The sequence below is a fragment of the Aotus nancymaae genome, unplaced genomic scaffold (genome assembly GCF_030222135.1).
Source record: "Aotus nancymaae isolate 86718 unplaced genomic scaffold, 86718_ANA_hifiasm-v0.15.2.pri h1tg000008l, whole genome shotgun sequence".
Classification (NCBI taxonomy): Eukaryota; Metazoa; Chordata; class Mammalia; order Primates; family Aotidae; genus Aotus; species Aotus nancymaae.
The window spans coordinates 58,843,221-58,869,696 of NW_026988419.1; the positions used below are offsets into that span (position 1 = coordinate 58,843,221).

Genomic DNA, 26,476 nt, shown 5'->3' on the forward strand with positions numbered 1-26,476 from the left:
ATTGACATTGTCTGTTCCTGACATCCAACTTTCCAACATTGTCATGGCCTGATGATTCAGGACCACCTGAAGCAGATGATCCTCCTTCTGATGACATATTGTCAGAAGGTCATTCATTAGTAGTCTGATGCCATGTCACAATGCTTACATCATTCACTTCACTTCATCTCATCATGTAGGCGTTTTATCATCTCACATCATTACAAGAAGAACAGGAGTGAGTATAGTACAGTCCCCCTTTTATCCTTGGGACATGTTCCAAGACCCACAGTGGTTGCCTGAAATGAGAGAAGGTACCCAAACCCTATATATAATACGTTTTTTTCCTACAGTACATACCTATGATAAAGTTTAATTTATAAATGAGACAGTGAGAAATTAACAGTAATAACTAATGATAAACTAGAACAATTATAACAATACTGTGAATGACATACATATGGTTGACCATGGGTAACTGAAACTGGAAAGTGGAACTAGGTATAAGGGGGATTACTAAACAATAAGGTATTTTGAGAGAGGGAGCATGTGCACATTCACCTAACTTTTATGACAGTATATTGTCATAATACTTATGTTGTTAATCTCTTATTGTGCCTTATTTATAAATTAACCTTTATCATAGGTATGTATGTGTAGGAAAGCACAGTATATAGAGAGTTTGGTACTATCCATGTTTTCAGGCATCTCTTAGGGGCTTCGGAACATGTCCCTTGAAGATAAGAGGGGACTACTGTATTTGCATACAAGTTCATAATTATTGTTTTGGGGAACCTATGTTTCTTACATCCCAGAAGAGACAGACAATTCATTCTCCTTGTGAGTTACTCTTACAATGAAGGTAAAGCCTTTCAAGTGTCTCAGCTTTAGGTGGGATCTCAGTTCTATCTCTGAGCCTTGTGTGAGCCCAGCATACCTTGTGATCTGTTTGCTCAAGTACTTTAAAACCACTGGCACAGTGTTAGTGCTTGTCATTAATTCCTTCTTTTTTTCTGGTAACTGGATAATTCCACTTTTTTTGTGAGTTCAAATATGCATTCAAAAGATTGTATTTTATCCAGCTTTTCCAACCACTGGTAGTAGGAGAATTTTTAGGTTATCTATTTTGTTTAATTTTTACAGCTGGAAATTTCTTTGCTGAGTACTTCATCTGTATTCTTTCTGTTCATTTCTCTTTGTTAGCACTTTAAAGTTTATATTTTTTAAAATTTTCAGCTTAGCTCTCTTTACTCATTTTTAGCCAATAGGAAAAGAAATAGTAATGTTCATTGTGTATAGAATAGATACCTCTTTGGCATTTAAGCAATTTGATTAAAAATAGCACTGTGTAAAATACTGTGACAGAAATTGGTGTCTATAAATTACATTTGAACCACAGTTTGATTTTGAGGCTATCATCTAATTATAGTTTTGTTTTATTTTTACAGTTTAAAACAGAGTGGAAAATTTCCTGGAAACCCCTGGCCTCCCTATAAGAAAAGGACATCACTTCATCCTAGCTATAAAGGTCTCATGAGACTTTTACACTGTAAAACTTTACACATTGTGCTATTCACTCTGCTTTACAAGGTACAGTAGTAATTTGAATAGAAAGACTAAGCTTAGAATTTATTTTCAAATAAAAATGCTGAAGGATAATATTTATATAAAAGTAAAATTTATTTTCAAATAAAAATGCTGAAGGATAATATTTATATAAAAGTACCACTTATAAAGCAAAGTGTATTTATAACATTTAAGAGTGTACAGATATTCTTATTTTTCTTTGAATTCCTTTTAATATGATATTGTTTCTCTTCCTAATTAGAATTTGAAAAATTAAAAATTATATTAAAAAATTTAAAGAAAAATAAGAATATTTATTATACAAATTGCCAATTACTATGTACAATGATTTAACACATTATAAAAAAGTATATATTACATTTAGTTGGGTAGGTATGTTTTTTTTCTTAATCTTATAATGAAATAATACTTTTAAATTTCTGTACTTCCCTTCCTTTCAACCCCACCCATGACCAATTTTTGAATGTACTTGTTTCTGAAGTTTTGCTCTTAAGATTTTGGACAGGTGCTTCAAAAAACACCTTGGGTGGTTTATTTTCATTAACTTCCACAAGGGTTATTCAGTAATTGATTTAAAATGCTCTTTTTCTTTATTACAAAAATGTAGAATATCTTTTTGTACTGAAAACATATCTCTATTTGTTTTACAAATAATGGAGAGTCTGAATGTTTACTTAGTGCCAGATTTTGTTGAAAATGCTTTATATATACTTGTGGACATTATTTTGTTTAAGCTAGCAAAAATCTTTATCAGGGAAAGTTCTGTTATTCTCGTTTTTCAGATATGAAATTGAGTTTTAGAGGTTAAATAACTAGTTCAGATGAGGAAGCTAAGTACTGTTACAAGTAATAACTAATAAGAGACAAATAAGTAATTCATGAAAAATTAAGCCTTATGGCAAATTATTTATTATGCTCTTTCAAGTTATATTTTTCAATGTTTTTGTATGCTAAATGTACAAATAATATTTTATCAAACATAAAAAGACAATGTTTTAGTTGTTACAAGACTATTATAAATGAATTTTTGAAAATCTCAACTTTAAAATAGCATTCTTGATAATACTACTACTAATAAAAAAATTCTCCTTTGACATTGTGTTGGCAAGTCAACTTTCTGAAAATCAATTTTAGTAAACCACCTGTATCCTCTGACATGTTTAATGTCAAATAAAACTCCCTGGAAACATCATTTTTAGTTCTTTTGTTTTTTTGAAGTACTTAATAGAGGAATTTTTTTTACCCCCTTAGCTCTTAAGTTATTCAGTTAAAGCCGTAATGCCACAATCTTTGAAGACAAAATTTAATTGAATTTAGCTGGTAATGTTTTATTTATCAAGAGGCGGTAGTATAGTAATGATAGCCAGTGGCCTGGGAGTCTGAGGTCTGTGTTCTAGTGTTGCTTACACTAGCTAGCTGGTAGTGTGGCTGAGCCTTGGTTTCCTCTCCATAACATAGTGGATCAGAAAGGATGATTTCTGTGGTCTCCTAGCCTTCAGTTCCCTCCTGCTGCTGCTCCTGCTCCTTACGTCATTGGCATCACCCACTCACTGTTTGTTGAACACCAGTTGCTAGGTACTATACAAAGCAAAAGACAGATATTAACTCATACAATTTTGGGTTATAATTGCAGTTTTCTTTTTCTTTCTTTTTTTTTTTGGATGGGAATGGGACAAGTGAAAGTGGTAGGAGGGGCCCTATAATTCCAATTTTAGAGATGAGAAAACTAAGACCAGCCAGAGTCTGTTGCTGAAGGTCAGCTAGGAATAGACAGAATTTGTTTAAAAATCTGGTTTTTAAAGATTTTGAAAGCCTATGCTCTTCATCACTGTGCCAAACAACAGATGAATAGGGAAGCCCTCTGAATAGTCAGAAAAACATGAGAGAGTCAGTGACTTGAAAGTCTCTCTGTTCTTTAGTTGTGGTAGATAAGGTCTTAAGCACGTAAGTCCTCCTTTCCAAATCCCCTCAGTCATTTGGGCATCTTCTGCGAGGCTCCTCTTATCCTGTCCTCTTTTTTGTTCTTTGCTATCTCACCCACAAGTAAAACTGCCACTCCCTACAGAACTCATTCCTTTTGTCCTTTCCATCATTTGGCCAGATGACTTTTGTAATGATGACAGGATGATAGCCGCCAGGCCATTTTGTTTCTTGTGGCATTTTAGGTATCTTCTGGTTAGTGGCCTGTTATATGATATTGAATGAGTGATTGGTGTGGCCTGTTATATGATATTGAATGAGTGATTGGTGTAGGTGGCCCAGAAATTCTGTTTAAGATGTTTAAGGCTTGCATTGAATAATCCATAGGTCAGATTTATCAAATTTTCCTGAGAGAAGCTTCTTTACTAACCACTTGCATTCCTTCCACCTTTCTCCTCCATATAAATCACACACTGACCTACATGTTTATACAGCCACTCAAAATACTCAGAGGCTCAGAACTTTAATTTTAGAGACATATTTTTGAGAACATTAATGTACCATAAACATTTATTGTGCTGCCAGTTACATTCCAGGTGCTGTGCTAAACACATTTGCATGAATTATTCTATTTGGCAAACTTACTTATCTGATAGCCTTGTCATCAAGAGAAGAGTGTCAGTAAATTAGGATATAAAATGTTAAATTGTTTTATTAGATACTTACATTTGTATGAGTGGTTTTTTTAGTGGACTCTCTGACATAACCTTTAGAAAATTTGTGAACTGCTATTTCTAGATATTACTTAAAGTGCTTTTTGTCTATAACAATAAAATATTTTTGCATCTCTAAATGAAATATATTTTGTGGACAAAAGTAATTATGAGGCATTTTCTTCCCTTTTTAAAGATTTTGATGGATCATCAAAATCTGTCAGAACATGTACTCTGCATGGTTTTATATCTGATTGAATTAGGACTCGAAAATTCTGCTGACGAAGAATCAGATGAAGAGGTAAGTAGTTTTTTATAATTTAAAAGTTTTAGATAGGCAGCCCCTATCTGGCTGTAGCCATTTGTTGCCAAACCAGGCATGTTATACTTTTGGTAGTTATGACATACCTTAATAAAAAGTGTTTATGGATTCATCTTGAGGGGTATTTATGTTTTCATCAGACTCATAAGATCTTTTAAAGAACTACTAGAAAAGGCCTTTTGGGATCTTCAAATACATACAATTTTTTAGGGCTTTCATTAATACATTAAATTCTACTTATGGAATTATTGAATTTGAAAATTGTAATTCCTATCACAAAAATTAAGAAAAGCATTTAATACATTTTTGGTGTTATGCTAAGAATATTGATTACTGGCAAAAAATTACTCGTAATCAGTAAATAACCAGTAAAACTGAAATTAGGACTTAGGTTCAAAAATTTGAATAATTTGATTAGGGATTATTTTTGAGTAGCAAATTCTTTCTGTAAAGATTTTAAGGTAATGGCATGAATATTGTTATATGGGAAAATGTTTAAAGTACTTAAGAGTACAAGTTGTTAATGTGTTTCAGGACTTTAGAAGTATAGTTTTTGTAAAAGCAATTTTTACTATAAATTAGTTTTACTAATGTGTAAGATTCTCCTCATCTCTTTCCTCCTAATGACGAAATATAACACAGCATAATAATAGCAAAAAACAAGTTAAAGAAAAAAAACCACTTTGTAGTTCTTTGTAGTCCAAGTTGAATCAACATATATTCTTTTACAGATGTTAAAAGGTTGTAAAGATTCCTCTATGATTAGGTCATACCTTTGGTTGGTTTTTCAGTTTCCTCTACAATTAGTCCAAATTAGCATTATTTGTATTATTACTAATGGGTGAGGATGAATATTCTGTAATCTTCAGTATTCCAGATTGAAAAATATATTTTTCAGGAGACATTTAGCAGTTTCCATTGGACTTACCAATGTTAGTACTGAGAAATATATTCCTGTATTTTTTGTCTGAATTTAGTTTTATAATTTGAATTTATTCACTTTATAAGTTGTGGAGGAGACAATAAGGGATTCAGGATTATGATAGGCAGTGGATGATTCTTGGGGGCTTGTTATGTCTCTATTGTACCTTGGATCTGATGTGGCAAGATTTGATATTCATTATTTTTATATTTTAGGCATCAGTGGGTGGACCAGAACGTTGCCATGACAGTTGGTTTCCTGGCAGTAACTTAGTGTCAAACATGCGACACTTTATAAACTATGTTAGAGTAAGAGTTCCAGAGACTGCTCCTGAAGTGAAGAGAGACTCACCTGCAAGTACTAGCTCTGATAACTTGGGTTCTTTACATGTAAGTATAAATGTAAGAAAGAAAATAAGGAAAAGCTTTATGTTATGTTGGGATATACTGTCCCTACAATATATAAAAAACAATGTGGTTGTAGATAACTTTAAATTGTCTTTTATTTCTTTTGATATATCTATGCAACTTCTACCTTACGAGTCTTTTTCCCTTAATCTGCCAGAATTCACGACGGCCTAAAGTTCTTCAAAGAGAGGTAGATATGTATGATATTTGCATTAACTAGCAACATGGCTTTAATTGGAAATTGGGAAAAAAACGCTTTGAAGTATTTGTGTGTGTATGGGTGTTTAATTAATATGGTTAAATTTAAAAGAAACCTTCTTTGAATTATGTGTATTTTTTTTTGACAGAGTGATTTAAGCTTAATATTAAAATTTATATTATTGAGCTTAAAAATAATACTGAATATTTAATAGCATATTTTTCTTATTAGTGTTTGAAGTATTTTGGACTAATTATAGGTGACATATTTGAATCTTTTTATATTTAGCATTGCCGCTATATTACTAACATCTTAAAAATGACCGGGATATTTTCTAAATTAAAATAAATTTAATTACTAGCAGCATGCTCATTTGCAAATAATTTTTTTGTTTTGCTTCTATTGCAATTAATTAACTTTGGTAAAATAAGTCTATAAAGTCTTAAAGTCTGTATGTTATGGCTTTGGACTCATTTTGAAAATCAGTGCTCTCATTGCATGTAAGTTAATTAATTTTTAAAAAGGAGAAGTAAAAATCTTGAAATGACATTATAAGTAATTAAACTTAAGCAGTTTTAGTCTCCACAACCTCAATTTTTGTGAGTAGAGAGTATTGAATCAGACATTTCTTATATTAGAGTCTATTTGTAGGAGCTTCCTTTGTCTTTGACAATGTGTTTTCACTGTAAGCAAAAACTGGAACCTCTATAAGAGGCTTTTGCCTCTAATGCTGGTAGAGAATACTTTAAAAAACAGCTTGGATATAAATAGTATATACCGTCATTTGACTCACAAAAGTTCAACTGATATTAGAGCATCCTTTCTATGCTCGCTTTAAAAAAATAAACTCATTAAACTGACTCATATCTTAATTAAAAGATGATTTCTAAGAGCCCTGGTGCAGTTTGATTGCTTTGGCAAAAAAGCTTTTTAGAAGATAAATTATTGAGGGAAATACTTAGTTAAAAAAAAAACTGTTCAAAAAACAAAGTGATATTAAAATATGAAACATTAGATTGATTTTTCATCCTTATATTTCAGTTTAGTAACTTTAAGCATTTATGTTAGAATTTTCAAACTTTAAAATTCCTTAAATGTAACATTAGTTACTAGTTCAGATTTATTAGCTTAAAATTTAAAAAACCTAATTTATAATTTTCTTAACTGGAAACTGCACCAGTCTTCCAGAAGTTAGTAAAGAGTACCCTATTCTTCATGAATATTGACCAGAACACTTTTCCTCCTTTAAACTAATGAAGAATTTAGTTTATGATTCTCTTTAATATGGCTGTAGATACTACTTAAGCTTTGTCTATTTTTTCTGGTAGATAGTCTCAGAAGGTTGAAAAGAAGGTGTTACTGCTGATGATATCCTCCTTATTACTGTTTCCACATTGAGTGGGATTAAATATATTTGAGAGACAGAGGTCAAGGGACAGATTTATTTAAAGAGCAAATCTAGTGAATAAATCTTTGTATGAAACTGAGCATTCCCTTTGGAAAAATGTAGTACTAATAAGTTTTTTAAATGATGCTGAATAACTTCTCTTGATTTTTCTTTGTTTCTCTTTTTTAATGGTAGAATTCTGGTACAGCTCAAGTTTTCAGTTTAGTAGCAGAACGTAGAAAGAAGTTTCAGGAAATCATCAATCGCAGTAGCAGTGAAGCGAATCAGGTGGTTCGTCCCAAAACTTCAAATAAATGGTCTGCTCCTGGCTCAGCTCCACAGTTAACTACAGCCATTTTGGAAATTAAAGAAAGCATATTGTCTTTGCTAATTAAACTTCACCACAAACTCTCAGGAAAGCAAAACTCCTACTATCCTCCTTGGCTTGATGACATAGAAATTTTAATCCAACCAGAAATTCCTAAATACAGTCATGGAGATGGTATAACTGCAGTGGAAAGAATTTTACTAAAAGCTGCATCGCAAAGTAGAATGAACAAACGCATCATTGAAGAGATATGTAGAAAAGTGACCCCTCCTGTACCACCTAAAAAAGTCACTGCAGCAGAGAAGAAAACTTTGGACAAGGAAGAAAGGTAATTTATATTTTTAATGTTTTAAACATGGGTGTATAGTTGAAAATTTTGTATTTTCTTCCTTTTGGTCATTTGAGGATAATCACCTGGCTGCTTAACAGCAGCAGTCTTAGCTGATTAGTTTGTACCATAAATGTAGTGGAGCATAGTCAGTGCTTATGCCTGTAATATATTGAGTTCATTGATGGAGAGGCGAGAATTTCTGACCCCAGCATAAAATTACTACCTTAAACTTGTATGTCTTTTTGGAAAAACTGCTCCTGCAGTTGTTATTGCTGTAGGGATATAATAATCCTCTCACTGTTTTTAAAAACTAACAGTTCAACTTTAAATAAGAATAGAAAAAAATTAAATATTGAAAATATTTCTAAATCAAAAAATCCAACTTCTTTAGTTGTAGTTTCTTTTGGTCTTTTCTAATCTTTATTAATATATGATTGCTGATTTTTAAAAAGTTCTGACTAACTTATGCTTCTAGCTTTTGGATCTTTAGGTTGCTTATAATTTGTTGTTAAATTATATTTTTAACCTTTTTATTTCATCTTTTGACTTTCTTAAAAAAAAGAATGGGTTGACTTTTTTATCTCAAGATACATATTATGTGGGGTTTGTGGGTCAAGTACTGTGAGCATGGTATGGTTTTTTTCTTCTTGGGTGGTACATTGTTTGCCAGAAGAGTTGTGTTACTGTGCATTGTCATCAGTTGTTTCCCAAGAGCCTTGTCAACATTGCTGACCCAGCTGTCATAAATATGACAAGGTGAATCTTGAGAGATTGAAACTCAGTGTAATCATCAAACTCTTGGAAAGGGTTCAGTGTTTATTAAAAGAGAGTATACCTTCTAATGAGTGTACATAGGCTAAAAGACCCAGGACATTAAAAAAAAAAAGATTTCAGATAAAATTCAAGATAGTCATTGCTCATTTCTCTCAGGTTATAAATAATTTTCATTGTTTTAATTTCTATATTATTTAAGACAAATTTGTCTACCAAAGCAACAATTATCGGGAAAGGGTACACATTTCCCCTTATGGAGGGTCCACATCAATATTATCTTAAATTAAGAATCTAGGACCTTTATCATCTCAATCTCTTTGATGTAGGTAAAAGTCGTTGTCAACAGAGTTATCTGGGCTACTGTTGTAAGCAGTATGAATAATACATCATTTTACAGTTGAAGTATATTTTAGAGGTACTTTCTGGATAATTTCTTCTTCTTAGTTACTTTTAAAATTAAATATAGGCAGTTATGGGTTAAATGATCAGTGGAAGCAAGCATAAGATGGATCTTACTCGACTGATCCATTTCTTATTCATTGGGTGTCAATCAGGCACTTCTCTAGACATATCTGTGTCCAGTGTTGGACTTCCTGACCTCGAGGAATTGATACTATACTGGATAGACAAACTGGTAAACAGATAGTTTGTTAGTAGTGTTAACATAGTGTAACAGATTCTATATTAGGTGCACAGGTTGTTAATGGGAGTAGCAGGACATGAGGCTAAGAAGGTAACCATATATCATTAATTGGCACTTAGGATATGAATGATTACAGGGAAACTGTGGAAGGATTTTAAGTGAAGAATAATTTAAGTGAAGGTAATTACATGAGGGTGGATTAGAGTTGGGTAAAACTGGAAATTGGGAGACCAAGCTACTTAGCCATCTAGTGGGACAGATGTAGTAAGGGTCTGAACTAAGACAGTGATGATAATAAAGAGAGAAGGAGATGTATATGAGATATTTAGCAGGTATAAGTTGTTAGACTCGGTGATCAGCTTGATGTGAGAAATGAGGGAGAAGTCATGAATGGTGCCCAGATTTCTGACTTGGATAATGTTTCTTTTACCAAGATAATGGAGTATAGGAGGGGGCTCAGGTTCAGTAGTAAAATTGATCTGTTCAGTTCTGGACATTACTAAGTTTAAGAGGAAGACCCAAGGGAATATGTCCAGTCAGAAAGAGGGTTTAAGACTTGGGGAGAATTCTTAGAGCTACAGATTTGAGCACATAGGTAATAGTGGAGTACTCATATATGAGAGAGAATGTACAGTAAGAAAATGAGAAGATTGAATAAAGAACTCAAGGGAAAAAACATTAAAGGGAATGACTTAGGAAAGGGTCTCTACAATGGTGACTGGTAAAGGAGTGACTAAACAGAGTAAGAGAAAAACTGGGGTGAGTGGCATTAGAGAAGTCACAAGAAGAACTTCAGAAAGCAAGAAACTTACCAAAATTGTTAAATGTTACAGGAGTTTAATAAGATTGGCCATCCTATTTGATTTGTTAGTTAGGAGGTCATCCTTTGGTAACTGTATAAGGAGCAATTTTAGTCACATATATAGTTATACTACATCTCTGATATAATTAAAAGTTTGTTATAAAAATTTTATTTTAAAAATATATGCAAAAGCCTATGGTAAATTAAGAATTTAGTAGAGTTCTGGCCCGGTGCAGTGGCTCACGCCTGTAATCCCAGCACTTTGGGAGGCCAAGGCAGGTGGATCTCTTAAGGTCAGGAGTTTGAGACCAGCCTGGCCAATGTGGTGAAACCCAGTCTCTACTAAAAGTACAAAAAAATTACCTGGGCATGGTGGTGGGCACCTGTAATCCAAGCTACTTGGGAGGCTAAGGCAGGAGAATCGCTTAAAACCCGGGAGGTGGAAGTTGCAGTGAGCCGAGATTGCGCCACTGCACTCCAGCCTGGGCGACAGAGCAAGACTCCATCACCAAAAAAAAAAAAAAAGAATTTAGGAGAGTTCCTAAATAGGAGTTATAAAGAACTAACATATAATTTATTTCCATGGGAGAAAGGACATTTGTAACATATAATTTAGATGACCATTCATTAAGTTTGAATTAGTTAGTAGTCTAGAATGTAGTAAATCTGACAAAATTAGGAGATTGAAAATGAGGTTAAAATTTTTATTTTTGTTAATTAGTGGTCTCTTCTTCCTGGTTATGTAATAGTATATGCTTTTATTTTGAAAGAAGATAAACAGTGAATCAAAATCTGTTTTTTTGGTTAAGGGTATTTTGTAATTTTATTAATAATAAATGTGATACAGGAGTACATAGTTTAGATGCTACTTTTACAAAGGCCCTGATGCTATTTAATAAATAACATTATAAAAATTTTAAAGGCTTTCTTTGTGATAGTTTTTGTTTCCTTTGAACAGTGATGGTATTGACAAGGACTTGAAACTAATTTTGTAGCAGACAACTAAGGATTAAGTTGAATCTGTTTGGATCTCACTGTGCTCCTCACATTTGTCTTTTCTCTGGTTTGGTTTTGGATTTTCAAAATAAAGGCAGAACAGTTCATCAGCACTTAATGAGGATCCATTTCCAAGTACCTCACCTTTAGACAAACTTGACATCACTTTCATAATAGATTAACTTCATAGAAAACAGTATGCAAGCAGAAAACATTAGATGGTTGTAATAAAATGCAACTTTGATGTCTTCACCTCAGGAGTTAATGGAAAATTTTTGAGTTGTACTGAATCTGCCAGAACTTGTGTATGTTCTTTGTTAATGGCCTTTATTTATATTTCTGCCCAAATTTAGAAAAGGAATAATCTCAATTAAGAAAACATTCACAACAATGACATTCCATTTCTGGTTAATATAGAAATCTGCTATAGAAATGTATTTTAATACTAGTGTCAAGCAGTTACATTTGAGGTTTTCTTATGTTTAACATATAGATTTTTTAAAACACACTCTATGGACATATGTATTCTAATTGAAAATGTACATGTTTAAAGGTGAGCTGGAGAGTGAGTGGCATTAATTAAAGAAGCGTGCCAAAACTTACAGATTTACAAAGTAGTGATTCAGGAGACCAAAAATATAGTCAATGCTGTTCTTGCTCATAGCATTTCTGGAGGCCACTTAGAATGCTTTGAGCATCTAGAGCACATTTTCCTTTGCTTCCATTTCTTCCATTGTGGCAAATCTTTATCCTTTGAGGATGGAATTATTTTTTAAAAGCTTTTTATTTTGAAGTATCTTAAACTTGTATAAATGGTTCAGGATGTTCTTTGTACTCTCAGCTGTCAGAATTAGGAAACCAATATGGTATTTGCATCTTTAGATTCTAAGTTTTGATAGTTGTCCCAATAAATTTTTTTTTTTTTTGAGACAGGGTCTTGCTCTGTCACCCAGGCTGGAGTGCAGTGGTATGATCACGGCTCACTGCAGCCTTGACCTCCTAGGCTAAAGTGATTCTCCCACCTTAGCCTCCTGAGTAGCTGAGACTACAGATGTGTGCCACCATGCCTGGCTAATTTTCAAAAATTATTTGTAGAGATGAGGTCTTGCTATGTTGTCCAGGCTGGTCTCAAGCTCCCGGGCTCATGTGATCCTCCCACCTCAGTCCCCCAAAGTGATGTGATTACATGCATGAGCCACTGCTCCCGGCCCACAATAATATTTCTTACAGCAGAAAGATCCAGTTCGTAATCACTCCTTGCATTTAATTGTCATGTCTCTTTGCTCTCCTTCAATATGGAAGTTTCCTTAGTCTTTCTTTTATTTTCATGACCGTGGCACTTTTAAAGATTACGAAGCAGTGGTAACATTGTAGAATGTCCCTTAATTTGAGATTGTCTGTTGTTGTTTTATGTTTTGACTCAGTTTATACAACTTTGGCAGGCATGTCAATGAAGTGTTGCTGTTTTCATTGTATCCTATAAGGTGTCATATGATTTCAGTTTGTTTCATCACTGGTGATTGACTTTGGTCAAGTTGGAGAGACTTCTTCACAGTCAGATTTACAATTTTCCCACCCCACTTTACAACTAATACATAATTTGTAGAGAGATACTTTGAGATACTGTAATATCCCAATCCATATCAAGTTTATATTCATTTATTTTTATCAGTATGGACTCATGAGTTCCTATTTTATTTTATTGGTTATAATCTCATATGCTTGTTACTAATTTTGGTGCTCAAATTATTACAGATTTGGCCACTGGGAGTCACATCAAGCTGGTTTTTATGTCCTTTTGATCTATACCCATCATTCTTTGAGCATATTCTTATTTTCTGGGGCAGTAAGATGTTCCAGGCTTGGTCAGGTGTGGTGGCTCACACCTGTAATCCCAACACTTTGGGAGGCTGAGGCAGGTAGATCACCTGAGGTCAGGAGTTTGAGACCAGCCTGGCCAATGTGGTGAAACCACCTCTCTACTAAAAATACAAAGTTTAGTCGGGTATGGTGGTGTGTGCCTATAATCCCAGCTACTTGAGATTTGTCTCTTCCAATGAGCTAACATATAATTTACCTTTTCTAACTTTTCTTTTTTTCTGTCTCCTTTACTTGTTTAAATTATGAATTTAATCTTTCCTTACTGGGAGTGAAGCTGTATGCTCACTAGTATTATTAGCATCACATAATCTGAAGAAACTTGTCTCCTTTCTTTATTTTATGTTTTCCTATTCTTACGTTATGGTACCCTTGTATGGATGGATTTTTTTTTTTTTTCTTTTGGCAACCAGTGGCAAATTAAAATATTCTTTGGAAGTAGATAAGGCATAGATAATAAATATAATATAGTGAATTAATCCAAGGGAATATTTAGGGCTTTGTAATACAGTTTTATTCTTATGTTGTGTTTGAGACTCATTCACATTCTTTTACTTCATACTAAATAACCAAACTTGAAATATGTCCTAGTAGAAACTGGGAAACTTACTGACTTCTATTCATTCTCTATTAGGAGGGACCTATTTTTAGAGTAACAGTAAATATAATGGTTTTCATCTTTTAGACTTGGTTTATATCTAAACATCATAGCTTCTTCTAGCAATCAGTTTACTGTTATTTGTGCCTGGGTTTAAATTGTTAGTCTTACTAAAAAAGATTCTTCTTGCTCTTGCTACCTTCTGACATATACGTAGGAACTTGTGTTGTTGGAAATCCAAATATTCTATCTACCTTAATTATTATTTCTCATTTTAAAGAACATCTTGGCTTTTATTTTTACCTATTAAACCAGTGAGTTTGTAACCTTTTAAAATTAGTAGAATCCTTTTAAGGGCAATCAAATATTAGAAGAAATTTAATACATAATACAGAAAATAGATAGTTCTCAACTGTGTTCCAGGGGCTTTTCATTCATTATATACATGGGAAATATAGTAGCTAGGTTTTAAGCACATCTGATACTTACAACTTTATTTCTGTTTAATCTAGGCGACAAAAGGCTAGAGAGAGGCAGCAGAAATTGCTTGCAGAATTTGCTTCACGACAGAAAAGCTTTATGGAAACTGCAATGGATGTTGGTGAGTCAAAATATGTTAGTTTAGAACTCTCATAATTATACTTATTACTTTAGGGATGATGTAGTCCAATCTTTTACTAATTTAAAACATTACAGACTTAGGATTTCTAGTGTTTATTTGGTCTTTATTTAAGCAATATAGTGATGGAAGCTCAGACCTTTATTATAGACAGTCTATTCTTTTGTTAGTAGATACAATTGTTAGAAAGTTCTTCCTGATGGTAGCAATATAGTATGCTCCTTCTGTTCTCTTCTGTTAAATGGTCTCTTAGATTTGTGAGATCCATCAGTGTACATTTACTTATCTTAATCTTTTTCTGTGAAATTATCTTAAATTCTTAAAATAGTTTCACATGCTTCTAGTGCCTCTTTCTGGTTCTCCTTCAGTGTTTCTTAAAATCAGGTGAACTTCTCATTTCCATTAAGATTAGCATTAGAATTTATACAGTGAGAGAGGATACCATGTTTCTATATGACAGTGCCCTTTTACACATGTTGGAGAAATAGATTAAATCTCAGTGTCAGTCTTTAGTTAATGATATTCCCTTCCCTATTTCTTGCATTCCAGCAAATTTTTTCCTTCTTTTAACTTATAGAAAAATTTACAGAAAGAAAATAAAGTCATGTATTTAGTTAAAATACATACATGTATATGCATTCAAGCATGCATGTACATTTTCATGCATTTTTGTGCACCTAAACACATAACCAACTTCCTGAAGAAATGTGTAGAGATCAGTTCAGATTTAGCCTAAAAGCTTCTAAACCATCAAGTGTAGTTAATGGTCAGAATATAACTTTGACAGAAAAAATACAGATTGAGCACCCCATTCTGAAAATCTGAAATCCAAAATGTGCCAAAATCCAAAACTTTCCACTTGTGGCATGGTGCCACAAGTAGAAAATTTCACACTTGACCTCTTGTGATGGGTTGCAGTCAAAACTATATTTCATTTACAAAATTTACAATCTTGCATAAGACCGGATGCGGTGTCTTACACCTGTAATCCTGGCACTCTGTGATGCTGAGGTGGGCAGATCACTTGAGGTCAGGAGTTCAAGACCAGCCTGACCAACATGGTAAAACCCTATCTCTACTAAAAATATAAAAAATTAGCCAGGTGTCATGGTGCACACATGTAATCCCAGTTACTTTGGAGGTTGAGGCAGGAGAATTGCTTGAACCCAGGAGAAGGAGGTTGCAGTGAGCCGAGATCTCACCATTGTACTCCAGCCTGGGTAACAAGAGCAAAATGCTGTCTCAAAAACAAACAAACAAAATGTTGTGTAAAATCACCATAGGCTATATGTATAAAGCATATATGAAACATGAATGAATTTTGTGTTTAGACTTGGGTCTCATCCCCAAGATATCTCATTACGTCTATGTAAATATTCTGAAATCTTCAAAAATCTGAAATCTGAGCCACTAATGGTCCCAAGCATTTCAGATAAGGGATACTTAACCTGTACTGAAATTCTTTTAGAATTTACTTAGCATCAGTTGACTTTGTCATATGAAAGAAGAGGGTTTAGTTCATTGACACTTTCTTTCTCTTTCTTCTTTCCCTTTCTCTCTCTCTTCTTCTTTCCAAAAATTGATAATTATATATATATATGTGTGTGTGTATATTTTATTATTATTATTATTATTATTTTGTTGTTGTTGGCTTGTTTTACTGCAAGATATTATTTTTTTTGAGATGGAATCTCTCTTTGTTGCACAGGCTGGAGTGCAGTGGCGTGATCTCGGCTCACTGCAACCTCCACCTCCTGGGTTCAAGCAATTTTCCTGCCTCAGACTCCTGAGTAGCTGGGATTACAGGTGATTGCCACCATGCCTGGCTCATTTTTTTATTTTTAGTAGAGATGGGGTTTCACCATGTTGGTCAGGCTGGTTTCGAACTCCTGACATTATGATCCACCCGCCTTGGCCTTCCAAAGTTCTGGGATTACAGGTGTGAACCACTGTGCCCAGCCTATATTTTTGTTTTTTTTACATATTTAATAATATTTATGTATCATTCTATCTGCAGTAGTCAGTATTTTGATACCGCTTCACATAAAATGAACTAATAAGCACCCCATCCTTCCTTTCCTCTTTTACCTCCTGTCTTTTTTCAGATACTTTAAACTTTTAAATTGCCAAAGTTGCTGACATTTTGTTTTGCAGTCACATTAATGTCTTCTATATGAAGATTGACTCTTAAAAAGAAGAGTTTGTATTAGTATAACTTTTTGAATGCTGTTGAATACAGGACTAGATAATGTGCTAGAACCATTGACTGTTTTTGAGTCCAGTGGCCCACCTCCTGGACCCCTTCAAAGATACTATCTTTAGTACATAGCCTCTTTTTTTCCAGTCCCTTGATTGCTAAACCCATACCATCTTTTATTTGTTTCTCTATGGACCATGGCTTTGTTATGTTGCCTTTTGTTTTTCTTGAAGTTTCTCAATTGTCTTTTTTTTTCTTTTATTAAAAAATTTTTATTGTAGCAAGACCTAATGTGCCTTTGTGAAATCTCTATTATTCTACCTACTCAATCATACTGTCTTGCTTGGAACTCTTTTCTGATCTGGTCCATTTGTTCTCGAGACATGCCCTGCAGCTATTACCTTAGGATTTTTCCCTTTTGGGATTGATATATTTGTAGGGTTTCTTGCATATTAATGTCGTCTCTTTTTAAAATCTTGTTTTATTAAGGGTGCTAATTCAAGTGTATTCTGGTTTTTTTTTTTTTTTTTTTTTTTTTAAGAGACAAGGTCTCACTGTGTTACCCAGGCTGAATTTGAACTGCTGAGCTCAAGCAATCCTCCCACCTTAGCCTACCTAGTATCTGGGACTATAGGCAGGCACCACCATGCCTGGCTCAAATCTTAATAATTCATGTTTGGTAGCTAAACCATCTGATTCTTTATTTCTGGAAGGGACTTTAGTCTGCTCACAAACTTGATTGTTCATTTAGATGGATGTAGAATTCCAGGTTGATAAACATTTGCTGTCACAACTTTACAACTGAAGGCCTTGCCCCTTTGCCTTTTACCATTCATTTGATAAAAAGTCTGGTGGTAATCTAATTCCTACACCTTTGTAGATCAGCATTTTTTCCTTTTCCTGTGACACATTTGTGATGATCTGATCCTTAGCGATCTGAAGTTTTATCATTTGTATCTATGAGGTCTTTTTCTATCCTCCTTAGTGCTTAGTGAGCCTTTTCAGTCTGAAGATTTGGATCTCTTAAGCTATGAGAAAGTTTTTCCTGTGATTTTTTTTTTTTTTTTTTTTTTTTTTTATAACTAGTACAGTCATCCTCTGAGATGATTCTGAATGATCCGTGTCTCCTGGTCTTGATGCCTTTTGTGGTCTTCTCCCACACTGATATGCATGACCAGTAGAATATGGCAGAAGTGAAGGTATATTGTTTCTAATATTAGGTAATGAAAGACATTATGGCTTCTTTGTTACTGTCTCTCTCTCTTGGATTACTCATTCTGGCAGAAGCCAGCTGCCATGTCATGAGTATCCCTGTGGAGGCCCATGTGAGTGAGGAACTGAGGCTTCTTGCCCCAACAGTCATGTGAGTGAACTTGGTTGTGAAACTTCCTGTCCCAGTTAAGCCTTTAATTTTATTATTTTTTTCTTAAAAAATTTTTTTGGGGGGCTGGCACGGTGGTTCACACCTGTAATCCCAGCATTCTGAGAGGCCAAGGCAGGTGAATCATGAGGTCAAGAGATCAAGACCATCCTGGCCAATATGGTGAAACCCCATCTCTACTAAAAATATAAAAATTAGCTGGGTGTGGTGGTGCATGCCTGTGACCACAGCTACTTGGGAGGCTGAGACCGAAGAATCAATTGAACCTGGGAAGCAGAGGTTGCAGTGAGCTGAGATCGCGCCACTGCTCTCCAGCCTGGCGACAGAGTGAGACTCCAACTCAAAAAAAAAAAAAATTTTTTTTTTCTGCCTTGGTCTCCAAAAGTCCAGGATTACAGGTATGAGTCACTGTACCTGGTGCCAGTTAAGTCTTTAAATGACTGCAGCTGGCTGACAGTTCAACAGCAATTTCAGGAGAGCTCCTGAGCCAGAAGCACACCATTAAAGCTGCCACCAGATGCCTGACCCTCAGAAACTGTTTGAGAGAATTCTGTTTTAAGCCACTGAGCATCAGGGCATTTTGTTATACAGTAATACTTTCCTTCTTGTATTTTATTCCTTTTTGGGATTCCCAGTTGGATGTTGGATCTCCTAGATTGATCTTTTACCTTTTTAATGTATTTTATCTTTTATATCATTTATTCTTTTTGTTTTACATACATATAGATTTCCTCTCTTCAGGATCTTGTTCTTAGTGTTGTATAGAATTTCCTCTAAAAAAATTTCCAAATGTGTTTAGGGTGTTTCATTTTTCTTTATCTGTTTCTTTCTCTAAATTATCCTTTATCCTTCTAAATTGCTTGAAAAACTTTCATTAGTGTTTTATGTTGCTAGTTTTCCTCATTTGCCTGATGATCCCTGATTGTCCTGGAGAGGTGGTCAGGGTAGCTCATATGGGTTTATTTCATTGAGGTGTAAAGAGGTTTGGTCCTAGTAATTGTTTCTAGTCTGTGTACATTGGTCAGGCGTATTGACTGTTAGATTTGGATTAGGGGTGGGAGAAGAGTCAACTGCTCTAGTTTGGAGCCTCCAGATGCTAACATTCACATTAGAAGTCCCAGTGTTCTCTAAGCTGCTTTTCCAGTTTCTCTGGCTAAGAATAGTCTGGTGGTGGTGGTTGTTGTTGTTGTTGTTGTTGTTGATCTGTTTTTTTTTTTTTTTTTTTTTTCCATGAGGTAAATGCCCAAGCCCCCTGAATGCTCTGTTTAGTCAGAGTTGGGGAAGGATTTGGGTGCTATGTAGTGAAGTCTATATACAGTCCTTAAAATAATTATTCTGTTTTCAGAGTCATTTCATATTTATGGCTCCTGTCTTCTGCCTCATGTGCTGCTTCTGAGCCCAGAGTTGGCATTCTAATGGATAGATCAAGTTTTCCTTTTCTGTAACTTTTGGATAACACATAACTGGGTGCAGCTTTTACAACTTCCTTTTCTCTGTCATCATGTCTCTATCTCCTCCAGTCTTTCAGAAATTTTGTTGACATCTATTTGTTGGTGAAATTCTCTTCTATCACTTCATCCTTTTTCTGTATTCTTTGGGAATATTTCTTCATTTTTTACTTTTTCTATTTTTACTTCAGTGGAATTTTTTAAAAAGAATGAGGGACAAAAGCACATATTTAGCCAGTAATCTTGAATTAAATACTTAATATGTATTATTGCAGTATATAAGTTAAATTTTTTATAACAAAAGCACTAAATTTTTGTTAAAGTTTAGAAAACACATAGTAAAAAATAAGAAATAATTTATTTTTACTACCAGATTTCCTAACCTAGGTTATATCCTTACAAGTCTTTTTCTAAGTACATATGCATATAAATGCATTTTTTAACCAAAATGAGATTTCACAATACCATACTTTTCTTATGAAAAATTCCAAACATAGAGAAAAGCTGACAATAGCATTGTGAACACCCATATACCAGTATAACCATCACTTTGTTAACATTGTTCTGTATTTGTTCTCTTGCTTTCTCTCTACTAGATGAAGTTGCAGACATTACTGCTAAATACTTTTAACATGCATGCCTTAGAATTGGGGATCTTCTCTTACATAAGCACAGCATATCATACTTAAGAAAATTACTTTTCCTACAAAATAAAGAAAATAGCTTCAAAATATTAAACTCAATACTAGATTAAACAATGAAAATGATTGAATAAAACTTTAAAATTTTTTAAATTAAAAAAAGTTTAAAAAGCATAAAAATTTTAAATTGTTTAACAGATTATTTTGTCCTTCATTGCATCCCACCAGAGATATATAGTCAAGGTTTTGTGCTCTGAAGTTACTTAAGAGCAGTCCTTTTTTTATGAGGTGATATAACTGGTTTGATATACAGTTTTAGTTCATCCATGTCAGTATGTTTGCAATTTTAAGAACTAAGAAAAAAAGCTTAATTAATACTTTAAGAAATTGTTTTTGTCACTTCCCACTCACAAGTGAGACAAAACAAAAACAATTTTCTGAGGAATCAATTAAGCAACGTACCCAGAGCAGATTGGGTGGTATTGCCTTGAAAAAGAAAATGACCACCTTATCCTCTGAGGAAACTGGAGGGAAGGAGGAAAGAATGGATGGAGATAGAGGTAAGTTCCATTGGCTTTAAGGGAAGTGGGAAGTTCAGGAAGATCACCTTTGATTGCTTTAGTTTTCAGGGTTAAGTAAAAGGTGAGTTCTGCTGGGTGAAAAAGAATGTGACCTGAAGTTTGGAATTGCTGAGGAAGAGTGGGAGATGTTGGTCATGAAAGCTGACTGTAAAGATTGATAAACAATGCTTAGAGCTCAGCTATAGTCAAGATCATAGATTTGAATGTCATAAGTCTGCAAAGTTATTGACTCCATCTCCTAATTTTTGGAAGGTTTGACCTCTTTTGGCAGTAGCCAGGGCACAGGAAGAACAATTGAGGGATCAGGCAAATATGATTGCTAGCAAACAGAGGCAGTTCACAGAAGTCTTCAGGATAATGAGCTCTACTTTCTCCCAGTCTCGGTTCTTGCATGCTGCAATGGTGACAGGTGATGCAATAAAAATTTATGGGCATTTCATTTGTTTATGTTGGCCATGGCCACACCACTAGGATTCTGGATCACAGCGATTCTATTTATAACAGTCTCTTTCCAAAGCTGTCTGACCCCAGAAAGCATGTTTGAGACCCCATTTTTATCCATTGCTCAAGATAAAACTTGCAAAATCACATGTCGTTCTGCTTTTGGATGACTATTTACATGTCAACATTTTTGTTTCTATAATATTATTAACACATAAAGCAGGGCCTATAACTGAAGTACTATTAATACTTGGCAGCAGTACTGATATAATTTAGTTTTATCCAGATCCTCTCCCTCATTTGTTAAATTCCTTTTTTTTTTGGGTCTTATTTCACATCTGTGTTGTAAGAATGTAAATAATCTGTATAGTAGAGTCTCCTTATCACCGGGGATCTGTTGCAAGGCCCCCAGTGGATGGCTGATAAAGTTTATAAGTTAAGCACACTAAGAGATTAGCAACAATAACAATAAAATAAAAAATTACAACAGTATGCCAGCATCATTATTCTTACACTTTGGGGGCCATTATTAAGTAAAATAAGGGTTACTTGAACACAAGCATTGGGTTATTACAACAATTGATATGATAACAGAAATGGATATTCTAGACAAAGGGATGATTCACAATCCTGGACAGGACCAAATGGGACAATATGAGATTTTATCATGCTACTCAAAATGGTGCATAGTTTAAAATTCATGAATTGTTTATTTCTGAAATTTTTCTTTTAATATTTTCTGACCATGGTTGACCACAGGTAACTGAAGCCATGGAAAGTGAAATCCTAGATAAGGGGAGACTGCTGTAGTTGCTTCTTTTTATTGTGTCTATATCTTTGCATGAAAAAAAAATTCTAATGTAGAAGCGTAAGATACAAAATATTTCAAGTTTATAACATACAGTGTAAGTCCTCTAATCAAATATAGTACATTATTAGGTGATTTAAGTACAAAAGGTTTTCTCACTGAATGCAACAGATTTCTACAGTGATTAGTACTCTTACCTGTCTGTTTAATGCCTTTCTGTAGTTGTCAAGTTTCCTACATGAAAGAGGCAGTATTACTTCTATATTTCCTTTCATTCTTCTTTCTTGATCATTATCCCCTGACTTTTATTTATATTTACTAGCCATCTAGATGTAGGAGTGAAGGTGTTGGATTATAACCTTGACCCATTAAGTTTTGTCAGGTTTGTCAGATAGTTATAGCTGAAATGCAACAGAATTACATTCCCAGTGAGAGCTCAGATACTTAATAAAGAATAAGAATTTATTTGGGAATGGCTGTTGTTAAACATATTGCATTTTAATTGTAAAATTTATCCAGTACAGAAAGGCATCAAGAAGCAACAATTTTATCCCTAATCCCACTATCCAAATAACATGTATGTTACTGATTATACCCTATAGCACATAAAATTGTGCTATAGGGTATAATCGGTAGCAAATATGTAACACAGTATAATTCAGTAACACAATTTTTTACCGGATATTTTAGCATAAGAATTTCCCTACATTATTATTGAAAGCTTCTTGTAACTATTAAAGTCTGTATTTCTTTGGGGAAGCAATAGAGTGTAGTGGTTGTGAGCATGGACTCTAGAGCCAAACTAGGTTTATATCTCAGCCACACTCCATTGCCTGGAGTAATTTACTTAACTTCTCTCTGCCTCAGTTTTCACATTGCTACAAAGGAATTTTTATACTACGTCATAGGGTTGGGAAGGTCAAATATACTAGTACATTTTAAATGCTTAGAATAGAATGCTTAGCACATAATAAGCATTATATAAGCATTGGCTATTGCTTTCATCATTTTTATTCTACAGTTTACTTAATTATTCACCCACAAGTGGGCTGTAAGGTTTTTTTCAAATTTTAATTGTAATAAACATTGTATACACAGAATTTTTCCTGTATTTTTGGTCTGGGTCCAAGAGTATGAATTTTTGGGGTTGATCATGATGAGGATGAGAAATATTTTTGCATGTTAACTGTGTACTTAGCACTGTTATAATACATTCTATATATTGCATTTTGTCTTGACACACCCATGAGATAGGTAGTATTATTCCAGACACAGATGCCTAGACTAAGAGAGATTAAGTAAATTTGAGGTTATGCAGTAATAAGTGTGGAGCAAGGGCTATTTATCAAGGTTTGCCTGGTCTTTACTATTTTTCGTATTTAAAGGAAATTGAGAGTATGCGCTATCCCGCCCCCACCCCCCCCACACACACACGCAGAGTTGGTAGCCTATAGATAGGAAGGGATAGATATGAGATCAATTGCAAAATAAGAGTTAATAACCTGATAGTTAATTGTTTCAGGCACAGGATAAATGTGATATTCTGAGTGTTTGGAAAAGTTTTACCTTTTTATTTTTAAAAAACAGAGCGAAATTAGCCAGCCATGGTGGCGCACGACTGTAATCTCAGCTACTTGGGAGGCTGAGGCAAAAGAATTGCTTGAATCCCAGAGACAGAGGTTGTCGTGAGCCAAGATTGTGCAGTTGCACTCTAGCCTGGACAACAAGAGCGAAACTCCATCTCAAACAAGCAAAACAACAAACAGAGTGAAAACACTGCTTTTCTAGTAGACACAGCAAAAATCCTTGCTGTGACTCTACCACTCTTGCTTGGCTATACAGTCAGTCCCATCTAAATCATATGAATTGAAAAGGATGGTGAAGGAGTGATTTTTGTCAACAAAAATTGAGGTCTGCTGTTATCAGAAAGGACAATAGCTACTGGGTAGATAGGAACAGCATCTGTCCACAGTCCCCATAGTAAGATTTCCTTTGGAAAGTAGGAGAGTATGAGCCAAGGGCTGTTACATTGCAGGATTTGGTTAACGTTTATTGTTGTTATAGATGGAAGGAGTTGTTTTATTTATTAATATAGTTTAATTTATGATTTATCCTTTTATTTTTAACAGTATAAGCAAATATGTATATATTTGCTTTGTGTACTACCATTTATATAAGGAAGTAGGGCTGGAGATATGAATATATTTATGTGTATTGAGATATAAAATATTTAATTTTTACCAGAGTCCTTTTCTTAGGTAAGTGGCAACATGTATGTACCCTTTCTGTACCTTGCTTTTTCACTTAATGTTATAGCCAGGAGATTCCACCGTGTAGTTTGTAGAGATATTCTTCATTCTTTTTGAAAAATTTTATATTAAAAATATTATACATAACTGTACATATTTAAGAGGCACACCTGATATTTTGATATATGAATACAGTGTGTAATGATAAAATCAGGATAATTAGGATGTCTGTCACCTCAAACATTTATCATTTCTTTGTGTTAGGACATTTCAAATCTTTTAGTTAGTTTTGAATGCCTAATCAATTATTGTTAACTATTGTTACCCAACTGTGCTATCAAACACTATTCCTTCTGTAACTGTATGTTTGTACCCATTAACCAGCCTCTCTTCATCTCCTCCTCCTCAACCCTTCCCAGCCTCTGGTAACCACCATTTTACTGTCTACTTTCACGGGATTCACTTTTTAAATTACCACATATGAGTAAGAAAAAGTGATATTTTTCTTTCTGTGTCTAGCTTATTTCACTTAACATAATGACTTCCAGTTCCATCCATGTCGCTGTAAATGACAGGTTTCACTCTTTTTATGGCTAATGTTCCATCCTTCACACACACACACACACACACACACACACACACACCCACACACCCATATTTTCTTTATTCATCTGTTGATGGAAACTGGAAACTTAGGGTGATATCTTCATTATTGTGATAACAATAAACATGGATATGCAGCTAGATCTTCAATATACTGATTTCTTTTCTTTTGAATATATACCCAGCATTTGGATTGCTGGGTCATTTGGTAGGTCTATTTTTACTTTTTTGAGGAACCTCCATACCGCTTTTCATAGTTGCTATACTAATTTACATTCCTACCAATAGTATTTAAGCATGCCCTTTCTCTACATCCTTGTCAGCATCTGTGATTGTTTTCTTTTTGATAATAGCTATTTTAACTGGGGTGAGATGGATGATATCTCATTATGGTTGTGATTTGCATTGCCCAGATAATTAATCATGCTGACCTTTTTTTTCCCATATGCCTGTTGGCCATTTATATGTCTTTTTTGAGAAATGACTAGTCAAATAATTTGCCTAGTTTCAAACTGTATTATTTTCTGCTATTAAATTGTTTGAGTTTCTTCTGTATTCTGGTTATTAACCCTTTGTCGCATGGATAGTTTGCAAAAATAATTTCTCTCATACTGTAGGTTGTATCTTCACCTGTTGATTGTTTTCTTTGTTGTACAGAAGCTTTCTAGATGATATTAACCCCATTGGTCTATTTTTGCTTTTGTTGCTTGTACTTTTGATGTTGTACACAAAAATATCTTTACTCGGACCTATGCCTTAAGCATATCTGCAGTGTTTTCTTTTAGTAGTTTCATGCTTTGAGGTATTAGATTAATTTTTGTATACATTGAGAGTTAAGGGTCTAGTTTCATTTTTCTACTTATAGATACATAGTTTTCCTAAATCATCTATTGAAGAGACTGTCTTTTCCTAACCACTAAATGTTTTTGGTACCCTTGTTGAAAATTAGTTGGCTGTATTGATCATTTTCACAATATTCTTCCAATCCATGATACGAGATGTCTGTCCATTTTTTGGTGACCTCTTCAATTTCTTTCATCAGGGTTTTATAGTTTTCCTTTTAGGAGCTTTTACCTCCTTGGTTAAACTTATTCCTAGGTTTGTTTTTTTTTTTTTTTTTGTAGCTGTTGTAAATGAATTTTTTTCTTGATTTCTTTTTCTGCTAGTTTATCATTGATGTATAGAAACACTGCTGGTTTTTCTATGTTAATTTTGTATCCTGCAGCTTTACGGAATTTGCTTATCAGTTCTAAGAGTTTCTTGGCAAAGCTTTTAGGATTTTCTTTTATAAAGTCATATCATTTGCAAATAGGGACATTTTGACTTTCTCCTTTTCCATGTGGATGCCCATTATTTCTTTTGCCTAAATGCTCTGGCTAAGACTTCCAGTTCTGTGTTGGAAAAGAGTGGTGAGAGTGGGCATCTTTGTCTTGTTCCAGTTCTTAAATGAAAAGCTTTCAACTTTTCCTTGTTCAGTATAATGTTAGCTGTGGACTTGTCATGTACAGTCATTGTGTTGACATACCTCCTTCTATATACAGTTATCATTGTGTTGACATAGCTCCTTCTATACCTAGTTTGTTGATGATTATCATGAAGGGATGTTGAATTTTGTCAAATTCTTTTTCTGTGTCTATTGAGGTAATTGTATAGATTTTGTCCTTAATTCTGTTTCTTTGATGTATCACATTTATTGATTTGCATATGTGCATCCTTGGACTA

General features: G+C 34.0%; 1 protein-coding gene across 8 annotated transcripts in view; it reads left to right on the forward strand.

The window, feature by feature from the left end:
• The window catches only part of UBR3 (ubiquitin protein ligase E3 component n-recognin 3), a 254,046-nt gene that overhangs the window by 114,234 nt on the left and 113,336 nt on the right, over positions 1 to 26,476 (forward strand). For 6 of the 8 annotated variants that reach the window (XR_010341473.1, XM_064373357.1, XM_064373358.1 and 3 more), the window contains exons 20-25: positions 1,428 to 1,569; positions 4,396 to 4,500; positions 5,659 to 5,832; positions 6,008 to 6,040; positions 7,632 to 8,092; positions 14,299 to 14,387. Coding sequence is in view for 7 of the 8 variants with exons in the window: in XM_064373357.1 (XP_064229427.1) it covers positions 1,428 to 1,569; positions 4,396 to 4,500; positions 5,659 to 5,832; positions 6,008 to 6,040; positions 7,632 to 8,092; positions 14,299 to 14,387 (1,004 nt within the window). In the remaining variant the exon portion in view is untranslated. The remainder of the gene's footprint in view (positions 1 to 1,427; positions 1,570 to 4,395; positions 4,501 to 5,658; positions 5,833 to 6,007; positions 6,041 to 7,631; positions 8,093 to 14,298; positions 14,388 to 26,476) is intronic. The other 2 variants (XM_064373359.1, XM_064373360.1) reach the window with 1 other exon arrangement.